Source organism: Macrosteles quadrilineatus, unplaced genomic scaffold, assembly GCF_028750875.1.
Source record: "Macrosteles quadrilineatus isolate MER2022 unplaced genomic scaffold, UCM_ALF_1.0 Scaffold_3__2_contigs__length_128488019, whole genome shotgun sequence".
Classification (NCBI taxonomy): Eukaryota; Metazoa; Arthropoda; class Insecta; order Hemiptera; family Cicadellidae; genus Macrosteles; species Macrosteles quadrilineatus.
This window is the reverse complement of record NW_026542596.1, coordinates 113,588,430-113,614,066: the sequence shown is the minus strand read 5'-3', so window position 1 is coordinate 113,614,066 and position 25,637 is coordinate 113,588,430. Positions and strand designations below refer to the sequence as shown.

Genomic DNA, 25,637 nt, shown 5'->3' with positions numbered 1-25,637 from the left:
TGACTGATCCAACCCTGTCTGTTGTTATCACTACACTGACAGTCTGTATCAGTGTACACTGTACAGAAGTGACGCATCACTGTCAGAACATGACTGATCCAACCCTGTCTGGTGTTATCACTACACTGACAGTCTGTATCAGTGTACACTGTACAGAAGTGACGCATCACTGTCAGAACATGACTGATCCAACCATTCCTGGTGTTATCACTACACTGACAGTCTGTATCAGTGAACACTGTACAGAAGTGACGCATCACTGTCAGAACATGACTGATCCAACCCTGTCTGTTGTTATCACTACACTGACAGTCTGTATCAGTGTACACTGTACAGAAGTGACGCATCACTGTCAGAACATGACTGATCCAACCCTGTCTGGTGTTATCACTACACTGACAGTCTGTATCAGTGAACACTGTACAGAAGTGACGCATCACTGTCAGAACATGGCTAATCCAACCCTGTCTGTTGTTATCACTATACTGACAGTCTGTATCAGTGTACACTGTACAGAAGTGACGCATCACTGTCAGAACATGGCTAATCCAACCCTGTCTGTTGTTATCACTACACTGACAGTCTGTATCAGTGTACACTGTACAGAAGTGACGCATCACTGTCAGAACATGACTGATCCAACCCTGTCTGGTGTTATCACTACACTGACAGTCTGTATCAGTGAACACTGTACAGAAGTGACGCATCACTGTCAGAACATGACTGATCCAACCCTGTCTGTTGTTATCACTACACTGACAGTCTGTATCAGTGTACACTGTACAGAAGTGACGCATCACTGTCAGAACATGACTGATCCAACCCTGTCTGGTGTTATCACTACACTGACAGTCTGTATCAGTGAACACTGTACAGAAGTGACGCATCACTGTCAGAACATGACTAATCCAACCCTGTCTGTTGTTATCACTATACTGACAGTCTGTATCAGTGTACACTGTACAGAAGTGACGCATCACTGTCAGAACATGGCTAATCCAACCCTGTCTGTTGTTATCACTACACTGACAGTCTGTATCAGTGTACACTGTACAGAAGTGACGCATCACTGTCAGAACATGACTGATCCAACCCTGTCTGTTGTTATCACTACACTGACAGTCTGTATCAGTGTACACTGTACAGAAGTGACGCATCACTGTCAGAACATGACTGATCCAACCCTGTCTGGTGTTATCACTACACTGACAGTCTGTATCAGTGAACACTGTACAGAAGTGACGCATCACTGTCAGAACATGACTGATCCAACCCTGTCTGGTGTTATCACTACACTGACAGTCTGTATCAGTGTACACTGTACAGAAGTGACGCATCACTGTCAGAACATGACTGATCCAACCCTGTCTGGTGTTATCACTACACTGACAGTCTGTATCAGTGAACACTGTACAGAAGTGACGCATCACTGTCAGAACATGACTGATCCAACCCTGTCTGTTGTTATCACTACACTGACAGTCTGTATCAGTGTACACTGTACAGAAGTGACGCATCACTGTCAGAACATGACTGATCCAACCCTGTCTGGTGTTATCACTACACTGACAGTCTGTATCAGTGAACACTGTACAGAAGTGACGCATCACTGTCAGAACATGGCTAATCCAACCCTGTCTGTTGTTATCACTATACTGACAGTCCGTATCAGTTCACACTGTACAGAAGTGACGCATCACTGTCAGAACATGGCTAATCCAACCATGTCTGGTGTTATCACTACACTGACAGTCTGTATCAGTGAACACTGTACAGAAGTGACGCATCACTGTCAGAACATGGCTAATCCAACCATGTCTGGTGTTATCACTACACTGACAGTCCGTATCAGTTCACACTGTACAGAAGTGACTCATCACTGTCAGAACATGACTGATCCTGTTTGGTGTTATCACTACACTGACAGTCTGTATCAGTGCACATTGAACAGAAGTGACGCATCACTGTCAGAACATGACTGATCCAACCATGTCTGGTGTTATCACTACACTGACAGTCTGTATCAGTGCACACTGTACAGAAGTGACGCATCACTGTCAGAACATGGCTGCTCCAACCCTGACTGGTGTTATCACTACACTGACAGTCTGTATCAGTGCATAATGTACAGAAGTGACGCACCACTGTCAGAACATGGCTGATCCAACCATGTCTGGTGTTATCACTACACTGACAGTCTGTATCAGTGCACACTGTACAGAAGTGACGCATCACTGTCAGAACATGGCTGCTCCAACCCTGTCTGGTGTTATCACTACACTGACAGTCTGTATCAGTCCATACTGAACAGAAGTGACGCACCACTGTCAGAACATGGCTGATCCAACCATGTCTGGTGTTATCACTACACTGACAGTCTGTATCAGTGCACACTGTACAGAAGTGACGCATCACTGTCAGAACATGGCTGCTCCAACCATTTCTGGTGTTATCACTACACTGACAGTCTGTATCAGTGCACACTGTACAGAAGTGACGCATCACTGTCAGAACATGGCTGCTACAACCATTTCTAGTGTTATCACTCTACTGACAGTATGTATCAGTGCACACTGTATAAACGTGACGCATCACTGTTAGAACATGCCAATCCTGTCTGGTGTTATCACTACACTGACAGTCTGTATCAGTGCACACTGTATAAAAGTGACGCATCACTGTCAGAACATGCCAATCCTGTCTGGTGTTATCACTACACTGACAGTCTGTATCAGTGCACACTGTATAAAAGTGACGCATCACTGTCAGAACATGCCAATCCTGTCTGGTGTTATCACTACACTGACAGTCTTTATCAGTGCACACTGTACAGAAGTGACGCATCACTGTCAGAACATGACTGATCCAACCATTCCTGGTGTTATTAATACACTGACAGTCTGTATCAGTTCACACTGTACAGAAGTGACGCATCACTGTCAGAACATGACTGATCCAACCCTGTCTGGTGTTATCACTACACTGACAGTCTGTATCAGTTCACACTGTACAGAAGTGACGCATCACTGTCAGAACATGACTGATCCAACCCTGTCTGGTGTTATCACTACACTGACAGTCTGTATCAGTGCACACTGTATAAAAGTGACGCATCACTGTCAGAACATGCCAATCCTGTCTGGTGTTATCACTACACTGACAGTCTTTATCAGTGCACACTGTACAGAAGTGACGCATCACTGTCAGAACATGACTGATCCAACCATTCCTGGTGTTATTAATACACTGACAGTCTGTATCAGTGCACACTGTACAGAAGTGACTCATCACTGTCAGAACATGCCAATCCTGTCTGGTGTTATCACTACACTGACAGTCTGTATCAGTTCACACTGTACAGAAGTGACGCATCACTGTCAGAACATGACTGATCCAACCCTGTCTGGTGTTATCACTACACTGACAGTCTGTATCAGTTCACACTGTACAGAAGTGACGCATCACTGTCAGAACATGACTGATCCAACCCTGTCTGGTGTTATCACTACACTGACAGTCTGTATCAGTTCACACTGTACAGAAGGGACTCGTTACTGTCCGGACATATATGTTGGAGTATTCGCGTCCTGACAGTGATGGGTTCCTACTTCTTACTAAAACAGACTGTCAGATTAAGCCTGTGTCAGGGTTGTGTTTGAATGTCCTTTAGCCTAGATATTTCCTTTTTTGCCAAGTACCTGTTGTGGGTGATGTCATTTGCATTCAGTATATCTGTGACCCACATCGATTGTTTGGCCCGCTTCAGAGTTGCGGGTTTATTCGTTTCTTTTGTACTTTAGTTTTTTTAGCATTTGTCCAAACTGCACTAGATGCCAAATAGTACTAGAGGTGCAAACTGAAATAAGTTAGTGCAATACAAGGCTCTTGCATATCAATATATTAGAATGCAACATTAAGGTTAAACTTAAACTGTGCTACAACAAAAGTGGTTAAGTAATTTTGTAGGCCTCAGAAAGAGTATGTAGCGTAATTTAGTTAACAGACCTCAACGAGTAATCAAAGCATTACATAATATGTTATTTTAGAATCAAGGAAAATGCTTAGCTATTAAACTGTGCATACTCTGAGCTGGAGTTATTCGAATTTATTTCAAACAGGATGAACCCAGAGACAAGAGATAGGAAAGTATTTCATCTGATGCCTTCAACTTTTGAGGATTTAGACGCACTTTTTATTCAAGCTCAAAATGTCGCCTACGAGGATGATTGTAGACGTTCAGTTAGAGTACACCCTATGTCACAATATAACCAGATGGTTAACAATGTAAATGTTCTGAGAACAACCCTAGAGTGTTAATATTGTAAACAACTAGAGCACATCGCACGAAACTGTTATAAGAGACAAAATAATTACACCCCTAACTAATGTGCCAAGGAATACCCTACTACTCTAAAATGGCTTATTCCCTATAGTGGAAAGAAGAAGTAAGGACATTTAAACTGCACACGGTAGAAGAATAAATTATCATTATGGATCAATACAAAATACAAGAATAAAATATAAAATAGATAAACCCAGTATACATACTGATAGAGTAATGTTAGGTAACTAAATAATTGAATATGTGCTCTAAGAAACAGGAAGTAGTAGCTGTTCAACCATTCAGTGAACATATGCACAGAAAAATGGCCAACAGTAAAAGAAACCAATAAAGTTAAAGTAAATTACAACTCAGCAATAAATAACGTTATTTTTGTAATGGGACAACGTAGCGTCATTGTAAAATGCATAGTTTTTCTGAGAAAGTAAAAAAATTAATTGCAAGAAGTTTAGCTTGGTAAGTAATATCCTGACTTTATTAAGAAATGAAATTTGTTATCAATCCTTAGTGCGGGGCAGTTGTTATTTCAAATGTAAACCAGATTTTAAAATTGAATTGAGTAATACTCCTAAAATAATCCGTACAAAGGTAAATAAGGAAACTGTTGTCGGCTGTAATCAAGTAGGGGGATATAAAGAAACTAATACTGTTCAAGATAATAACTGTTTTTACTAATGAGATTGGCAAAGCTATTGACTTTGAAGTTAATTTAAAATTAAAAGACAATGACTCTGTTAAAATATAACAGCTATTCTTTGTTAATAATAAGCCTAATTCAGACAAGCACAGACAATTTATATTTACTCTAATTTTAGAGTACGTTGGATATAAAATAGAACAAGTTAATCAGCGACCTTCATGAAATAGGTATACAACTACCTAAGGGATTCTGAATATTTTACTGTGCTAGATCTTACATAAAGTTTTAATCCGATTCAGAGAGCGGAAGATAGTAAACATATAACGGATTACTCAACTTATTATGAACTATTATGAGTGGAAACGTTTACCTTTTGGACTACATCCAGATAGCGGAAATCCGTCTTCTTGTTTCAATAAAATGTTTAAAGCAGAGATGCTTAATTTGGTACTAAACGTTGTGGATGGCTTAATTATTTACTGCTAATTATTACAGGAGCAATCAAATTGTTTAAAACAAGTCACTGAGAAGTAAAAAACGATCTAACAGTTAATCCTGCTAACGCTGTGTTTGCAAAAAGTGAAATAAGTTTTCTTGGTTATTTTATATCTAAAATCAAGTATCCATAGACCCTGACCGAATACAAGCTATTGGAAATGGTAATCCACCAAAAGACGACAACGTTGTGAGTAGATTTTTGAGATAATATTTTATTTTTCCTAGTTCACCCAAGTAGACCTACTCTAAATTGACCGCGTGGCTCAATTAACTAAGCGAAACCAATAAGAAGTTTGTTTGCTAAGAGGAATGTCAAAGTAACTTTGAAGATTAAAAGAAGCGATAAAAATCCAACTGTTTAGGCGATACCTGATTTACATATCTACCGTTTAAATTACACATGATATTTTTACTCGCAGAGTACCCGTCCTTCGTACAGGATTTGTGTAAAATGCTAATGCAGTTATTATATATCTATGAGTTATACTCGTGCGTTTTCAATGTGGGAGGACAAGGTTTGAGAAAATTTGGTTCTTTAAGTTTACGGTAAGCTATATTATCTACCACATCTACCACAACCATAATGTTCTACTACTAAACATAAGCAATAGAACAAATTAAATCAACACACATTTGGACAATATCACAAATTATTGATTTAGTTAAAATCACAAACATGACTGTAAACAATCCTATTTTGACAACTCTCATTGTGTATCACAGTTTTTTATTTATTCATTTTATTTTGCTGCCTAGTTCTAGTTAGCCGTTGTCATACATTATTATGAGAAAAAATTAACATCAATGCACCCTAAACCTTATAACTGTTTAATACTATTGAATATCACAGAGCTAACTTGTTTAGATGAAACAGCTGAATATATTCTTTAATTTAAGTAATCTAAATTCTTTAAATATGAATACTTTTAAGGTTAACATGAGAAACTAAAGAGCTACTGGGGCAAAGTCCGAATGAATTTTTGAGATAAGAATATGCCTATATGATATGTTAATGGGGAATGTGAGCTACAGTATCATCATGCTAAATTGCAGCCCAATCCGACCAGTCGTTAATGCGTGATTGAACCCAAACAAACAAACACACTAATTCCACATTTTTAATAATAAGTATGATTTGGTATATGTTTACCTGCTTAATTAAAAACCCTGTTATAACATATACATATCTCATATTAAATTACACATTTACATACAATCTAAAAATATGCCTACATATTAATGCATAGAAATCCTCTTCACTTGAAGACTTCAAGCTAAGTGTGACGCGGCTAACTATACTTGTTAACTGTGTGGTTAACAAGTTTTATTTCTAACCCCCCATACACTAAACAATTTTAATAATAATTTTAGTTACCATTTTAGAAAACAAATATAAGGAAATTATACCTCAGTAGTGTAGCTTCCTGCTTTTCAAATACTGTATATGGCAGTGCAGTTGAAAATTTTTTTAATTATGTTACTGTATGTATCTGTTTAAGTTTACAATTAAATATTAACAGCCAAATTGCTACATGAGTGTCGTAACAAATTCCGAAACAAAAACTGCTTGGATTATTTTGATTAAAGTTTGGTATTTTATTGTTCTTTTAACACCAACAAATAACCTCCACTGGTGTAAGAATTACGGTCAAAAATTATTGCTACTTTTGTGATTTTCCCCTAAAAAAGCAGAGCTATTACCAATTATCAATTATCAATTATTGAGATGGGGACGCCAGCTAGGTGCCTATTTAAACCCAAATATGATTGAAGGAAGAGTGTAGAATGGTGTGTGATGACCTGTGTAGCTTTGTTACTGACTAAGATCAGCTCTGTCATTAGCCAGGATCATTTTCGTGCCAAAAAGCTTATAGACAAAAATATTTTGTTGCTGATATCGTTTCAAAAGTTATTTCGGTAAATTGTAAACCCGGTCGGCTATTTTGTTCAATAGATCAGCTGATTGGTACAAATAAGATACACGAATGGAAATAGTTATTTGTGTAACTAGTGTGTGAAGTGGCACTTTGAGATGCAGATGAGAGAAATGTTTACGCACGAGCCTCAGGTGAGTGTGGAAAGTTTCTTGAGTTCAGCAAAGGCACTATGCACTTGCGTTACACATGATTTTCCCAAGAGTTACTATAAAATATATAAATCATTAGTCTTTCAAACACTATATAACATGTTCATGCTTTTAGGTTGGATTAAATCCAAACGTTGAACGAAATGGGAAACAAAGCACCAGCTGATCGCAGTCGTAGTATCTTTAAGTGTTGCCAACTTAATTTGAAACATACACGTATTATGTGCCTAATAAAACACACTGTTTTATGTAGTTTGATTGGAATACTGGAGTGCTGGAAAAAAAGTTCGGTAAAAAAAAAATGAGTGTGGCAAAAGTAAGTAAATGCAGCAATTAGCTACTTTCCGTGGTATAAAGAGTGCAAGGAAGCCTACTTTGTCAAGTAACTGTACAACAAGATTTTTTCTGCATTCAATAACGTTAGCTCAGTATCTAAAAAAAAGGAGTTTGCTTAAGTAGGCAAGGAACAAAAAGGCATTCTTTACCTATGTTTTGTTTTGATTTTTTATTCTAAAAACCTTAGTAAATACAAAATTTGATCGTTTTCTTCAATCTCTGGAATATGTTACCTTAATTAATTGTCAAGCGAAATCTTAACGATCGCTTAGAAATAATTTTGTGTGATTAATTTGTGTTAAAGACCCAAATCTTGTTACAAATGTTAACCACGTGGATCTAGGAGATGTGCCACCCCAGGAAAAAGACTTGACTCCAGTGCAAATGCTCATTGCTGAAGTTAAGTCTGTTTAGGTCTACGTGAATGTTGTTTGAAACGACGAATATTTATAACTGCGATGTAACAAAATTCGCCCAAGATTACTAAGATACTACAAACTAACGCTTTTTACTTAACATCACTGGGAAACCCAACGTAACAGTTTTAATCACACAACTTATTTATGTCTATACAAATATAGCATCTATTAAAAATTGTGGGTAATAAAATAGTTGTGATGCTTGATTGTGGGCAATAATGGCAAAGTAATTCTCTGATAACTCCGCTCAATTTTGTGGTTGCTTTTGTGAACGCAATTTTGTTAGTAAACGCAGACTAGTAGTGTTTGAAACACATTTAGAAAACAAACATACCTTGTGATTTCATATCATATAACCAAATCATTTACATATCTTATTGTAACACAAGTATTTTAAACACGCTCCATATTTAATGATTTAAATTTAAAGTTTTCCGCCAATGTATACAGTGTGATGATTTAGTTGTACCATTGACTATACACAGAATAGACTTCCCATGTGATACAAAAGTTTGAAGCAAATAAAATAGATGAAGTTCAGGATCATCTCACCAGAGTTACTAGTGTATTGGGTTGAATATTAATTAAAACAAATAAAGTATCTTAGCAAACAGCTGATTGATTTATCACTTGACACAAAATATTGTCATTAGTTGGTGACCATCTAACAGATTGCACCACGTTTCCTTGCCTTCAAATTTTTACATCACATGGGAAGTCAATCTGTGTAGAGTCAATAATTGTACTTTGTCTGTTTTTAGGCCAATGAGAGAACAGTGTAAGGTTTATTCCTAGTTTAGTCAGGCATTTTGGCAATATACCATCTCAGATTTGGCACAATGATAAGGTGATATTGGCATTGGTCGTGTGATAGCTAACTAATGCTAGAAAAGACTAACTACTCTTAACTAACATGTTTTCATGCTGCTGCAAACTGCTTTTAACTGCATTCATTTGCTTGTAATCTATTATCGAGAATTCGATTGTTAGGGTCGATGGAAGCGACTGGCCTTAGACAACATCTTTTACGTTTTACCATCCGTGGTTCATTAAAATGTTATAGAGTACCGAGGATTTTAATTCTACTAAATATACAGGGTGATTGATATATGATTGATGCCAGCTGTTTTATTTGAAAACTATAAGATATATAAACAAAGTTAAATGCTAAGTGCCTTTGATTTTTATTTTTTAAATTGTAGTCAAGTCGAAACAAAATATTTTAGACGCCATTTTTCCAAAATTGCCGCCAACTTTGATTTTTCTTATGGAACACACTGTATTCTATGATTTATTCCGGTATAAAATGTAATTTTAAGACAATTTTTCTCTTGTGTTTTTTTCATAAACCTAACCGTTTCAATGATAATAATGGTTAATGTTGTGAAATTTCGAATAAAACAGCTGGCATGCTTGCTTAGGCCTTATCGAAACTCTTTCTCATGCCGAAATCTCAAAACTTTAACCATTATTATCTTTGAAACGGTCAGGTTTATGAAAAAAAAACACAAGCGTAAAATTGTCTTAAAATTACATTTTCTACCGGAATACATAAAAAAATACAGAGTGTTCCATAAGAAAAATCAAAGTTGGCAGCAATATTGGAAAAATGGCGGCTAAAATGTTTTTTCGACTTGACAACAATTTTAAAATAAAAAATACAAGGCACTTACCGTTTAACTTTTTTTGATATCTCTTATATTTTTCGAATAAAACAGCTGGTAAACTTATATCAATCACCCTGTATGAAGAGCAATCGATTGGAACAAGAGTACTAATCACACCAACAGCTAACACCAGATCAACTGTTAACATCAAATACTGAAATTACCATGTTTTTGTTGCATTCGCTAAACAAAATTATTAAAGTATATATGGTCGATATGAGGCCTACCTTATGTTACCACAGTAGTCAAAATCTTAGCTGATTGTCGTGACAAACTTTATTTGTTTCGAAAAATCTGATAAACTGCAATATTGTAATATATAAATCCCAATATAAATTATTTTATAAAATAAATTGTAGTTGAATGGAAGACAATAGAAAAACAATAGTGCGATCAGTAATCGTAATACTACATACTAACTTAATCCAAGTTATAACAAAGAGATTCAATGACACCTACATGAACAATGAACAATTCATTTACCAACTGACTGACGATGTGTCGCTTTTTCAACTTTAAAACTGTTAACTATTTAAAAAAAAATATACAAAAAAATATTATCATGTTTTGAAATAATTACTCACTATAACTCAAACTCAATTAAAAAACATGATAAGTGCATTGATTAGGTAACTCAATAAAAGATGGTACAGAGATATAATTAAACTATGAAAAATGATACTGAATGTCGATTTCAGAGTATTAAAATCAAGGCACGATTTTAAATCTTATTGGTTAGAAATAAATTTAGACATCCTAGTGATGACTATTTCTAGAGCTGCGTCCAAGATTGGCGTTGACGCTATCGAAATCAATAGTTGACAACTAGCGAGGGAGATGCGGTCTAGCGGCATTCCGCCGAACTACAAAGGGGAGAATCGCTCATTTAGTTCAACATATCTACCAAAGGCTGCAGCACTAACCTCTTTAACGTATGATTGGGTGCTTATAAAGGTCCTACATAAATATTTCTACATTTATTAAGTACATTTATTATTATGTGATATATTTAAAAAAATTACTACGGTAACACATGGACGAAATTTATTTTTCTTATTGTTTATTGAGTATTAAGACAAAATGTATATACATTAAACTAAATAAATAAAATAATCATGGTGTTTACATGATATAGTGTAAATTGTAAACCGTATTCATAAGTTAGGCCGCAATCTCTAGATAATTTTCATTTCGCTTGCCAAGCATAATATTTCATCATTCACATGCAATAAATAAAAAAAAAAGTCAAAAGTTATTTATCACACAGAAAATAAATTAAACAAAAACAATAGTAATAAAACATCAAACAGAAAACAATTTAAATAGTTGTTTCACCTACGATCTTGACCTTACAAAGCTCTAAATGGTAATTGATGTCAAAAAATTGCAATGTTTTTAAAGTTTTGTATATTGCAAAATTTACTGTACCAATAGGTATAAAAAACGTGTATCATAGAGAGGCAGTTTTCTTCCCCTAAGAAACCTAATCTCCATATTAATTTAAAAAGATAAAATAAGTATTTCTCAAAGTTAACTCAAATTACTTGGTTATATCAGATAATAATAATGACATTTTAATAAACATTTCCTCATGCTTGGTAAAAAAAAACCATTGTCCTTTTTTTATTTTATTTTTTTTTTTATCAGAGCGTTTTCAAAGTTAGAATAACAAATTCTGTTTCACTTAAAACCTAGAGTTTTGTCAAAATCGTTTCTAGATTCATCTTTGTATAACAGGTCCAAAGTTTTTAAATTTTGTTTATAATTTTTAGCCTCTGGACTAAATGTTTACTTAAAAATAAATATGTAAAAAAATATGAAAGAATAGAAATATTAAAATGTATGCATTAGTGTCCCTTTTTTTGCAACCAGTAGTTTAAAATCTAGTACAGTAGTTCAGTTTTAGTTGAATGTCCGGTTGGTTATGAATATCCATTTAACCATTTGCTTTGCAATATTGTTTTTTACAACTATTTTAAAATCTAAGCGATAAATGGAAAAAATATCGATTAGTGTTCATCTTATTAGATTTGAATCGATTAGCGATCACTAAGCAGGATCACTTGACAGTACTCTATTAATTTTTATTTCCCTTGGTTATTTATTTTTATAAATTTAACCAGACCACTTATCAATAGATACTTCAAACAAAAAAGGGTTCGTAACCGGTGTCACACGATAAATACATACCCCTATTCAAATTAATCTTAAGAATATTATTGGTATACAAATTTTGTATACTCCTAGTCTGGTTCCTTATAAAAGGATATTATATTACACCAAGTAACCCTAGTAAGGCTTCTGCGAATACACTTACCACTTCATTGTGGTTTTCTAATTAACACAGTGTTATATTCCAGGTAATTCCAGGTACGATGCGACCTCGTTGGATTTAGCCATCTTCAGTGCAATAACTCCGAAGACTACATTGAGGTCGCGATCACCTTATTCTACATGAAAATACCTTAAAAGTAGTTTCATCCAGAAGATAAAATAGTTTTCAAAATAATTCAAAACTGTGCTACTAAGACATCTACAAGATTGTGTTAAGAGTTAGGAAGGAGCCACACTCGTGCCCTACCTGTACGTTGGTTAGGGCTAGTTGTAGCTCTTCAGGGCTAACAGGCCTGTGGTCCTGCAGACTCAACAGGGCTTGTGTCAGAGGCAGCATGGACCCCCTCAGATCTGGTACCACCTGATACATACGCTGCTCAGAACATGTCCTTGGTTATCACTCATACAGGGTTTTCTTAATAAATTGTGCTGTTTTAAATGTTAATAAAAATATAGCCGTAAAAAAACGGGTTAAAACACGGTGTCTTAAAAGTTTTTCCTCATTTAAAAGGGTATTTTAGTGATACATTTAATACGATTCTGTATGTCCACTATTGAGTGCTATACAGACATGTAACCGATTGTCGATCTCGGCCCAAATGCTGTGCAACACACGCTCTTGCTACCGACGAGACTGCTTCATAAATCATTTCCTTTCAATATGTAACATCACAAATTTTATTGGAGTACTCGATGTTTTTGACGCATTCCTAAAGGAAAAATTCACATATACTTCTAAATCAAAACTGTCTTGCGTTTTCAATAGATATGTACTTCTAATGCATGTATTCTTCTAGAGGTATGCAGTTTTTGCACAAATCCTGTTTCTAGGAACCGTTTACTCCAACGTCTGATCTTATTTTTATAAGGAACAGTTTTATTACCTAATCTTCTAAAATTTCTCTTCACTCAAAATCTGACTAAAATTTACATAAAAAATACTTTTTTCTTTATCTTGATCAGGAAACATGTGTTGTAACCGAATTCCCAACTCCATTGATCAAAGGGTGAAGCCCTTGGAAGCGCAAAATCAATGGTGGGATTCCGGCACAATATTGCTGAGGTGGAGGACCAACAATGACAACACAAGAGCTGGCTGGACACAAATATTATTTATTCATTCTAAAAATATGTATATATAAAAGCAACAATAATAAATAGCGATTAATGAATAGGCATTGCCCTAGCCAAGATATAATAATTCAAGCTTTAAAAATATTTAAAAAAATTTCTTTAATAAAAATACAATTTAATTTAGAATTGAAATTCAAGTTAGGCCTAAAATTGCCATAAAGCGAAAACATTTAAATGTGCTTTCAAAACAAATTAACTTAAGTTAGGTTAGGTGGCCACCTTATAAAACCATTTTAAAACATTTAAAGGGAATTACTTTAGCCCTAGGCCTACATTAAAAATAAATAATTTTTACATTTACAAACATGAAAACATTTACACTATCAACAAATGTGGTCGCCTCGCAAAGACTATAAAATATATTCCAAAAATATATTCCAAGCGGTAAAATAACCGTCAAGGGAGAAAAAAAAGATTTTACCCTCAATCAAGGGGTGTGAAACAGAATTAAAAGAATAGAAACTAAAAATTTGAATGAAAGTTAAAGTTAAATAAATTTAGAGAATGAAAGCCTAATTATTAAATTGCAGGTAAAAAGATTACAGGTTTTATTTTATAAGTTAAATGAAAACGTTGATGTGGAGTTAGATTTCTTCAGGTGGATGAGACTCTCCAAAAGGGCTGGACTGACCTGACCGTAAACCTTGTTGAAATCCAGGAAGCAGAAGTAGAAGTAGGGCCGAGTACAGGATGGCCGCTCCCCAGACATGGCAGCACGGCATTAGGCCGGAGTGGGCGTAGGCCTAGATGTGTAGGTAATTCCATCAGCAGGTACCGCAGTGGCAGTGCGAGGACTGGCAGTGGCACGGCGCATCAGTCTCAGCGGTGCAGTCCAGGAGAATGCTCATGTTAAGTCAGTCAGCAACTAATGGTGGCAGGCTTCAGGTGGAGTCGCCAACCCCGTGGTATGAAAACTCTACTCGCAGAAATGCTCCATTCCGAGCAGTTGCGAAACGATCTATGAAACTAAAAACTTCAGGGTTCACAAAAGAAAACTCTTCCGGAAGAAAACCCCGTAGCCTTGGAACAATCTCAAACCCAAAGTCTGAGAAACGGGAGCCACAAAATGTCAGCCGATGAACGTCCAGCAGAACGCAGCCAGTAGTACCAACCACGCAACAATTTAAACAGTGCCGTTGAGCATTGAGCACATACACACGGCACAACCTCCCCCACGAAAACCTAACTTCCTGGGGCAACAACAGAAAACCAGGACAACGACTCTGTCTTCTGGAAGGAAAACTCACTTCCAGGGGATGATTTTGCTGGGCCCAGCAATGGCAAAGAAACAAATTCGACATAACAGAGTAGTTCACATTCCTACACTGCAGGGTGATCAGGCCTACAGGGCAGGAACCTAACCTAACCTAACCTAAGATCTGGTTGTCCCCGAAAAGCCTTCAATTGGGAGATGTGGGCCTTTCTGAAAATGACCCCAGTGTCGGGGTGAGCAAGCCTCACGGTGACGGGAGACAAAAATTTCATGATTTTGTGTGGACCAGACCACCGATAACACAACTTCGCAGCACGCTTGTCTGCAGCACAACTGATTGGATGAGTTTGACAAAACACTAAATCACCAACCTTGAAAGGGTTTGCCTTGCGTCCTTCATTGTACCGTTTCCGCACCCTTTCCCTGCTGGCAATGAGATTTCTCTTAGCAGCGTCCCATGACTTTCGGACATCACTAACGCCAGGAACAGGTAACAACTCCGCCACTCCCCAGAGATTTGAGAGTGGAAAAGAGGGTGGGTAACCAAGGAACAATTCGAAAGGCACGGCTTTGTGACTCTCATGCCGGGCAGAGTTGAAAGCCAACTGGAGCCACTCAAGTGACTCGTCCCAAGTGGTTTGTTTTTCTGCATGGTAGGCAATCAACGCAGCCTTCAGGTTGCGATTGAAACGCTCGGCATGAGAGGGTTGGGGATAATACGGAGATGTGGTGATATGTTCCACCCCAAGTCCGAAACAAAAACGGTGAAACTCCTTTGAGGTGAATTGAGGACCATTGTCAGTGACAAGTTGGGTGGGAACGCCAAAGTTTTGGAACAGACGGCTCTTCAAAGCCTTGACGGTGAGGCTGGTGGTCGCTTGACGGAGGGGAAACAACCAACAAAATTTTGAGAAGGCGTCAACGCAAACAAGTAGGTAGGTGTTACCTGACCTGCTACGTGGGAACGGGCCCACATAGTCGATGAAAACCTTCTCAAAGGGTCGGCTGGCGACCTCCGAGGCCAACAGTCCAAGTTTAGAGTTTTGTGCGGGCTTGCTTAGACAACAAAGCTTGCAAGCTCTCACCCTTTCGGCAATGTCTCTGTCCATTCCCTTCCAAATGAACTCCTTGCGGATTTTCGCAATGGTTTTGTGAATGCCCAGGTGCCCACCTACAGGAGAAGAATGGAAGTAGGCAAACACCATGGGAACCAAAGCACAAGGGAGAACAATGCGGGTACCGCCTCCATACCTGGGACGACAACAGAGGACTCCCTTGGAGAGGGAGTACGGGGGCTTTGGGGTGCCAGACTCGATGCCTTGCATGAGGGGACCGAGCTCGGGATCAGAACGCTGATGCGGAGCAATGTCTCCAAACGCCAGGGGAAACTCCAACAGCACCGCACCACAGCTGGGATTTTCTCCAGGTGTGGGAGCGTCGTGATACATCCGAGACAAGGCATCGGCGATGATGTTCTGCGTACCTCGCACATGCTGTACCTTAAATTTTAAGGCAGAAATTTTGACAACCCAACGCCCTATCTTACCAAGCTGGTGAGGGTGCGCCAGCAGCCAAGAAAGAGCCTGGTTGTCTGTCTCGAGGAGAAACTCAGCATGTTCAAGGAAACGCCGGAACTTGTCAACGCCAAACACCACCGCTAAACACTCCAGTTCATAGACAGACGAAGCTTTCTTTTCTGGAGGTGTAAGGGTGCGTGACGCAAACGCAATTGGTTGTCTGACACCATCAATTTCCTGGGAAAGCACCGCCCCAATGGCACAGGAGGAGGCATCCGTCTGTAAAACAAACGGCCGAGAGAAATCAGGCATCCGGAGCACAGGTGGCTGCATGATAGCCTCCTTGAGGCGCTCAAAGGCCGACTGCTGCGCATCTCCCCATTCGAACCTTGCTCCCTTCTTTCTGAGCGCATTGAGAGGAGCAGCAATTTCAGCCACATTGGGGATGAAACGGCGATAGAAATTCACCATCCCCACAAAACGAGCGACACCCTTTGCGTCCCGAGGGGCGGGGAAATCCCGAATACCTTGTGTCCGGGCTGGATCAATGCGTATTCCTCTGGAAGAAACCATATGCCCCAAAAAGGAAATTTCATTCTGGGCAAAAGTTACCTTCTCAGGGTTTACTGTGAGTCCAGCCTGTTTGAGCCTAGTCAACACGTCCTCAATATGACGCAAATGGTCCTCAAAAGTTTCACTGTACACCAACAAATCATCGAGGTAATTGAAAACAAACTTGAACTTGACATGAGTCCAACAGACGGGTCAGTGTTTGAGCTCCTACGGCAATTCCCATAGGCACCCGCGTGAACTGATAGAGATTCCAGGGAACACAAAAACTTGTCAAATGTCTCGACTCTTTCTTGATGGGAATTTGGTGATAGGCCTGATTGAGGTCGAACACAGTGAAAAACTTGGCCTTTCCAAACCAGTCAAAGGCAGAGTGGAGATCCGGTAAAGGCACACTGTCAATCTCAATTTTGGCATTCAACCTCCAGTAGTCAAGAACCATGCGAGACTTTCCATTTGGTTTTGGGACCAAGAAAGCCGCACTTGAGTATTGAGATCTAGAGGGTTCAATGACCCCATCCTTCAACAGATCATCAATAATGGCTCTGAGATCTTCCATTTTTGGAGGCGCCAACTTGTAAGGTTGACTGCGCACCGGTGTGTTGTCATTGAGCCGGATCTCGTACTCCATCAAGGTGGTGTGGCCAAGTCGCGAAGTGAGAACCTCAGGGAAACGAGAACACAACTTCTGCAAGGCCTCTCTTCGATTCGGCGCCAAATGTTCAAAGGGTTCAGGCTTCTCTTTGTTTTGGGCCCTTCTTCTAGTGCTACTTCCTTGACCATATCACGCCCATTGGGCCCTGCCAAAGGCACAAGCACGTTGCGCTTGAACTTGAAATAACAGCACTCACGTTGCAAATCTACAATCAAACCGGGTTTCTTCAAAAAATTTGCCCCCAAAATACAATCTATCCCCAAATCCTTGGACACCAAAAATTCCCAAATCCAAGAAAATCCCTCAATTTTGAACGTGAAAGCCACAGACAACTGAACTTCCATGGGAGCATTACTTGCTGTGAGACAAGTAATAGAAACCTCCCGAGTTCTTCTGATGGCGCCAGATTCAAGCAAAATCTGATGAAAACCCGAGGAAATGAGACTCACAGCCGCCCCAGAGTCTACCAGAGCAGGGAACATGGAATCTCCAACAGTGACGAAAATGTGAGGACAAACGCTTGTGGGAGCACGGATGCCAAGAGGCGCGACACCCACTAAGCCCTTGGCTAGAGGTTCGCCAGGCGGAACAGATCCCGGCAGCTGAGGTGGTGGAGAGTGGGGGTTTACCGAGGCAAACCCCCGGCATCCCCGTTTTTTGGAACGGCGGTTACTTGTTGCCGACAAAAACGGCGGATGTGACCACGTTGTCCACACCCAAAACATATGAGAACAGGACGACGGGGCACATCTCCGCTTCCCATAGAGACCTGACCCACCAGAGCACGAGGCGTGCGCTGGTTGGCCTCCCTAGTCCCTTCCACCCTACGTTGGTCGATGAGCTGCACATTTCTGGCGGTGACAACCAGCTGATCGAGCTCCGCAAAGGTGACAGGTTTGGAACAAAAGACCAGGTGGGAACGCTCTTCCGGGGTTATCCCGTCCAGAATGACCTGAACCACCTCCTCCTCACTGAGGTCCAAACGCAACACACGACTGGCACTGCGAACCTCTGTGCAATAGGCAGCGAGGCTTTCACGAAGCCCTTGCGACCTATAAAACATCTGCATTTTGAGGTCCTCACGCATCCTCCCAGGGACAAAAGTTTGAAGCGTTTGCCTGTGAAATTCCTCAAAATTTCCCTTCTTGGACAGAACCAGGTTCAACAAATCAGAAAGTGGAGAACGGCAATATGGGATCAACAAACTGAGAAGCAGTGAGTCATCAACACCCGGAATTTCCCTAATTCGGAACAAGTCTGCCAAAAATTTCAACAATCTGTGGACTTCCAATCCATCAACACAAGGCAGAGCCTGCAAAAGAGGCGTCAAAGGGTTGGGAAGCTTGTTGTACGAGGCAGAGGCCAAAGAGCCAGAACACTTGGCGATGGGCTCGGTTTGTTGATTTGGAGCGCACGGAATGGGAGAGCCAGGAGTTGGAGCTGGACCAACTTCGGTCGAAACCTCATTGCGACTGACCGGAGTAACCTCGGTCACCACATTCGGTTCTTCCGAAGTGCGTTGAGCCTTAGGGCCAAGGGCCGCTAACATCTCATCCAGACTACCAGAAACCTGTTTGAGCCAGGCAAGGTCGTCCCCCTTGAGTGAGCCTACGGTAGCCAACAGGCCAGCGCGTCCCCTCAAATGTCCAATGCGAGAAATCGCTCGGGACCTCGCTCTACCGGTCAAGGGCTCATCTTTCAGTTCTTCGACACGACCATCCCACTCCTCAAATTTTGACCTGCAAGCCTCCAACTCATCAGTGACCACTAAGGTGGGTGGCCACGATGTGACAAACTTGCTCGCTGTCAATCCTCGCAACTGTGTACGCAAAGAGCTCACATCAGTCGCAGGTTCAGCTCCCCTAGCCTTCACCTCAAACACAAGCTCGTCCTTGAGCAGAAACTCGGGAATCAAAGAGCTAGACATTCTGACACCTAACACAAAGATTGACACTTTTCAGACACAACAATGCGACAAATAACAATCACTAACTTCCTAAGACCTCTAATTCACAGACGAGAACACAACCACGGGGCCAACAATCAAAATCAGCCTGCCACCAACAGGCCAAAACTCAGAATCATGAGACGACCACAAAAACAAATAAATAACTAACAGACAAAGAACAAAAGAACCACTATGACTAAACACAAATGCCATGTCCTCCTAACCTCAACAAATCTCATTTGAAAAATTTACCAACTTTATTTACTGCGCTCAAAAAAAATATATATATATATATTTTTTTCTACTACTTTAATCAACCTACCGCACAGTAAATTGGACCAACCACGCTCTGCTACCATTTGTAACCGAATTCCCAACTCCATTGATCAAAGGGTGAAGCCCTTGGAAGCGCAAAATCAATGGTGGGATTCCGGCACAATATTGCTGAGGTGGAGGACCAACAATGACAACACAAGAGCTGGCTGGACACAAATATTATTTATTCATTCTAAAAATATGTATATATAAAAGCAACAATAATAAATAACAATAATAAATAACGATTAATGAATAGGCATTGCCCTAGCCAAGATATAATAAATCAAGCTTTAAAAATATTTAAAAAAATTTCTTTAATAAAAATACAATTTAATTTAGAATTGAAATTCAAGTTAGGCCTAAAATTGCCATAAAGCGAAAACATTTAAATGTGCTTTCAAAACAAATTAACTTAAGTTAGGTTAGGTGGCCACCTTATAAAATCATTTTAAAACATTTAAAGGGAATTACTTTAGCCCTAGGCCTACATTAAAAATAAATAATTTTTACATTTACAAACATGAAAACATTTACACTATCAACAAATGTGGTCGCCTCGCAAAGACTATAAAATATATTCCAAAAATATATTCCAAGCGGTAAAATAACCGTCAAGGGAGAAAAAAAAGATTTTACCCTCAATCAAGGGGTGTGAAACAGAATTAAAAGAATAGAAACTAAAAATTTGAATGAAAGTTAAAGTTAAATAAATTTAGAGAATGAAAGCCTAATTAATAAAATTGCAGGTAAAAAGATTACAGGTTTTATTTTATAAGTTAAATGAAAACGTTGATGTGGAGTTAGATTTCTTCAGGTGGATGAGACTCTCCAAAAGGGCTGGACTGACCGGACCGTAAACCTTGTTGAAATCCAGGAAGCAGAAGTAGAAGTAGGGCCGAGTACAGGATGGCCGCTCCCCAGACATGGCAGCACGGCATTAGGCCGGAGTGGGCGTAGGCCTAGATGTGTAGGTAATTCCATCAGCAGGTACCGCAGTGGCAGTGCGAGGACTGGCAGTGGCACGGCGCATCAGTCTCAGCGGTGCAGTCCAGGAGAATGCTCATGTTAAGTCAGTCAGCAACTAATGGTGGCAGGCTTCAGGTGGAGTCGCCCACCCCGTGGTATGAAAACTCTACTCGCAGAAATGCTCCATTCCGAGCAGTTGCGAAACGATCTATGAAACTAAAAACTTCAGGGTTCACAAAAGAAAACTCTTCCGGAAGAAAACCCCGTAGCCTTGGAACAATCTCAAACCCAAAGTCTGAGAAACGGGAGCCACAAAATGTCAGCCGATGAACGTCCAGCAGAACGCAGCCAGTAGTGCCAACCACGCAACAATTTAAACAGTGCCGTTGAGCATTGAGCACATACACACGGCACAGTGTTTAGGTAATAGTAAACATTTTTAGTAACTGAAAACGCTAACGACAACATTGGAGCAGTTGTTTTCCAAGACGTGTAATGGAACAGCTGTTTTCCAAGACAGTGTAACAAAACTATTTGAGCCAAAGAATACATTGATACCAACCTAACTCATCATTTACCTAAATAATTTCCCTACCTAAAGTGCCCGTGTTTGTATAAAAATTCAAACCTGCACCATTCATTACTTGAATATTAACCTACATTGTGGAATTTAGTGAGGAGCTTATCTGCTCATCTCCAAGTTTCTCTGCAAAAAGATTTTTGGAGATACTACGTCAATAACTTATTATTAACCAATATCTAATTTTTCTTTATAATTGAAGGGATTGAAGCAAATATCTTTGGGATCGACTATGGTGCTTATTTCGTTGCAGCCTCACGAAATAACATAGAACACTTTTCTTTTTTTTTTGAACACATTAAACTTACCGAGGGTTTTTTACAAAACAATTGGAATATTTGTAAAAAAACAAATTATGAGAATCTGTAATAGCAACAATATATACAGCTAAGGCAAATAGGTAAACGTATAATTGTAATTATTAACAATGTGTCAATCGAAAATTGAATTTTTTTGTTCAATAAAACATCATTTTTGCAAGTAGTATTTCACTCAAGTAACTTTCAATGTATCAAAATCAATCCTAATTCAAGCTTTAATTTTTCAAGCTACATTTAAAACCACTTTTACCTTAAAAATTTTACATTCAACAGAAAATATTTTCGAGTAAAATAACATATAAAATAAGCTTCTCTTGATGAAAGGATTAAAATAATCCCTCTAAATCCTGAAGCACTTTTTGTGATTACAGTCACAATCATGTCACACAATATTATTTCCCATACTAAAATTAATACACATTTTTTCAATAACTTACTTAATGTTTATATTAATAGCCTACAATTAGGAATGTGTCTACATATTTCTTGCTTTCTTTGCAACAATATATCTCCACCTTTTTTGAAAAGGAAGGCAAAACTTAATTAATTTTCAATAGATTAATGTGTGGGTTTATCTGGTTTTCGGCGAAATACTTTAAAATTTTGTATCGTTCTTGATGTAATATTTTTAGTAGTTACTTGTCCGAAGTAGTAACGTTAACTGTCCTTTGTTCCCGCTGATCATAAAATACAAATAAACTCCTTCAGTTATTTTTTTAATATATATTTATTTTATAGCGAAAATACGGAGTTCTTAACAATGTCACAAAGCCCTTTTTTAGTTCGGTATAAACTTCCTAAGGTTTAAGAAACTTTCATATTACTAATACATTGTAGAGCTTAACCTTTACAGTCATACACATTTTATTTCTTGCAATTTCAAAAAAAACAAAAAAAAACATTACATTGTTATTGACCATTTTGACCGTGATCTTAAAAGTATAATTTAAAAAAGTCTTGACAATTTTGGAACAAATTGTAACATTAGTAATTTATAAGTTATTGTAGGTTTTCACAAATTCTATGTTTCTTCTGTGTTCATTAAAATGTGTATATTTCGTGTTTTTACGTTTAACAAAAGAAATTAATTGAGTTTCAACTGCTACACGAGTTGGTAAAACACGTAAAAGTCTAATTTCATCAAATTTCATAAACATTTTATTTTTTCATAAATAACTATATAAAAAAAAAAACTATTAACCACCATTGATTTTGATTTTCTTTTTTGGTTGGCCATTGAAACCATTGATTTTTATAGATTTTTTGTAGCAGCTGCAGAAAAATTAGGCTCACAACCCATCGCAAATTAGGGGTAAAGTTACAAATAGTTTACTAAGTATAGTGTTTAAGTCTTAAGTATTAAAATATTAAGTTCTCATAGACCGCAAATACTAAATACTTTTAATTTCTTTGTTGTATGTTGTGATATATATAACACAACCAAACAAACCAATATAAGAATCGTGTACGGATCGAGTTTATTGGGTGTTTTGAAAGGACCAATCTGAGGGGAGATTATAGTTAAGCCCAGTAAGACAAGTATTAACTTGTTCCTCGGACCATTTTCCCGAGTTACTTTCTTTCGGAAGTATTGTGGTGTTTGTTATTTGACCCTTTCAATGTCTACAGCATTTACAAAGCCTACCTTTCCTCCCAATACATGTAGTGGACTTAGGTCAAGTTGAAAAAAAAAACTTTTTTAGTGTGAAATTGAAATACGCAATCTGTATGAACACATATTTTTCATTTTGCAATTTAAAAAAAAAAACTCTCTTCAGGTGTGTTTTATAACAGGTAAAATACGAGTTTGATGGTGTTCAATGTTAATCTTTCCTTTAAAGAACATTTTACTCTGTGAACTACACTGGCTATCCTATCATAAGACAAATGTTAGCTTTAATATACAGTTTTTGGTGATTTCAGGCGTGTAAAATAAAAGTAAATAAGTAAAAATAGTACATTAGAACCCTCAAGCGTTGTCAGCATAAACATATCCTAAAGTATGATCCATGAGGAATATCCGCCCGCTGCAGCAAACCTGCAGGCTAAGCAAATTTCTATTTACCGGGCTGGATTTCTACTAAAATATTCACTTAAAACTGTCAGATTTATTTCCTATTTAAATAATATTAATTTTAATGAGTACTTAGGTTTGCTGCTACATATAAGGTGTTGAGTTGTTTTTTTATTGAAATGTTGATAGTTTGGAATGAAATAAACAAAATTGCCAAATTTGATTAAAATTTATTCATAAACAAGCAAACAACAACAATGTTTTTATTCTCCATAAGAATAACATGGACATATTTTATCATTTTTTTTAAAATTAGCTTCGTAACCGTTAGGCTTACAAAACGCTTTAATATACAAAATTATTTCTTTTTTTAAATTATACAAAATAGTTTGGAAATAAATTGTGAAATTTTGTATTTGCAGTGTCAAAAATGGGAAAACCCGATTTTAACCACATTGACCCCCGTTTTCATAGTCCGATCATGCTGGTTCGTGAACTCGTTCGAATAAACGTAAGTTTACACGTTGGTACCAAATTTAATCAAAATCGGATCATTTGTGCTCGAGCTATCGCGCTAACGGACATGTATTAGATACATGAATTTTAATGGATGGTGTTTTTGGCCTCTGGGGACCTCAAAACGAAAAAGTAAATAGGTCCCGGGTCTAGGTCTTACCACGAGACCTACGGTAATAGCTTTCCAATATAGGAAATTCGCTAAAAATGACCCATAAGACATTAATTCCATGTAAAATGAATAAACTCTCATATTAAGTCAATGGGTGTGATCGTGGCGATGAATAAACGATGGGTACTAGGTTTAATTTATGATTAAAATTAAATTAAAAGCTTGGAGCTTTATGAATTTAAACAAGTTTTAAAAATATAAACTCTGTACTGATGGTTAAATTGTTGATTATATTTACCAGCTATGTCAACTGCAATTACAAATCACTAAAACATTTCTAAATGTTTAAAGGGTGTGGCCAAAACAATAAGGCAGTCTTGTAGAAGGGCTTAGCGACACACAAGGCCATGCCTCCTTTGTAATCGTCCTCAATATATCTCCCAGATAAATCGACTGGGTCGCTTTATTCCTCGTGAACTCCATCCTTCGTCATATGTCAAACAATTTCGTTGTGATCGCACTTCCGGTTGTATGTTACGACCTTTTTTAAACTTTCAATATTTAATTTGTTAGAATACAGCGAAATATCTGCATTATTAGTGTCTGCATAGATGAGCTACTTAAGGAGACGAACAAATCATATTCGATTTATTTTCACTGGTAGACAATATTATAGGCTATTTATTAAATAATTGTAGTATATTCTGGTGTGTGTGATGTAATTAGGAAAAGTATAAGGGGTTAGGTCAATATTCATCGCTATATGCTGGTTTAAATGTCCCGCTTGGATTTTTTTTTCTTTTTAGAGGTTGGCGGCCTCTTTTAACCTTGCATTTGCCCGTCCACATAGACTACAGATCTGTGCGTCTAACGTATCCAGCCAAGCAAGGGGTGAGCCGGTACAGTACGAAGGTGAACTGTACTCATACATTTTAGTGGCAGTGACCAGGATCTGAACTCACGACATCGCTGGCTTGGGCCCGAAGTCCGTGACGCTACCGACTGAGCCATCGACTCACCAAATCTAAAATTTAATCACAAACCCCCGCACTGCGTTTCATATTGATAGGACACAAAATTTATTCTCAATCAAATATTTAAATATAATTAACCACAGGACATAACCAAACCAACTTTACTTTTTAGTTCAAAATTCTAATGTAGTTCCAGTTTTTAATTTGTATACTGTATATTCATAAAAAAGGAAGTCAAAACAAAACGCTATTAATAAGATATTTTGATAAGATTTGTATATATATTAATTAGATTTCATTCAAACAAGTTTATACCGAATGCATAAACATAATTCGTTATAAATTCGTAAACAATTTTTACTGACTTGAGTTAACCCTTATGTTTGTCGTTATGGCTCACATTTACTTAGATAGAGGTTGATCTCTGATTTAAAGGGGGTTTAAAATTAAATATACTAATTATTATGCAAACTTTAAA

At 37.9% G+C, this 25,637-nt stretch overlaps 1 protein-coding gene across 1 annotated transcript in view; it reads right to left on the bottom strand.

Annotated features, from left to right (window-relative positions):
- The window catches only part of LOC128989480 (uncharacterized), a 455,521-nt gene that overhangs the window by 18,162 nt on the left and 411,722 nt on the right, over positions 1–25,637 (bottom strand). The window contains exon 5 of the mRNA XM_054411373.1: positions 12,570–12,683. Coding sequence (XP_054267348.1) covers positions 12,570–12,683 — 114 coding nt within the window. The remainder of the gene's footprint in view (positions 1–12,569; positions 12,684–25,637) is intronic.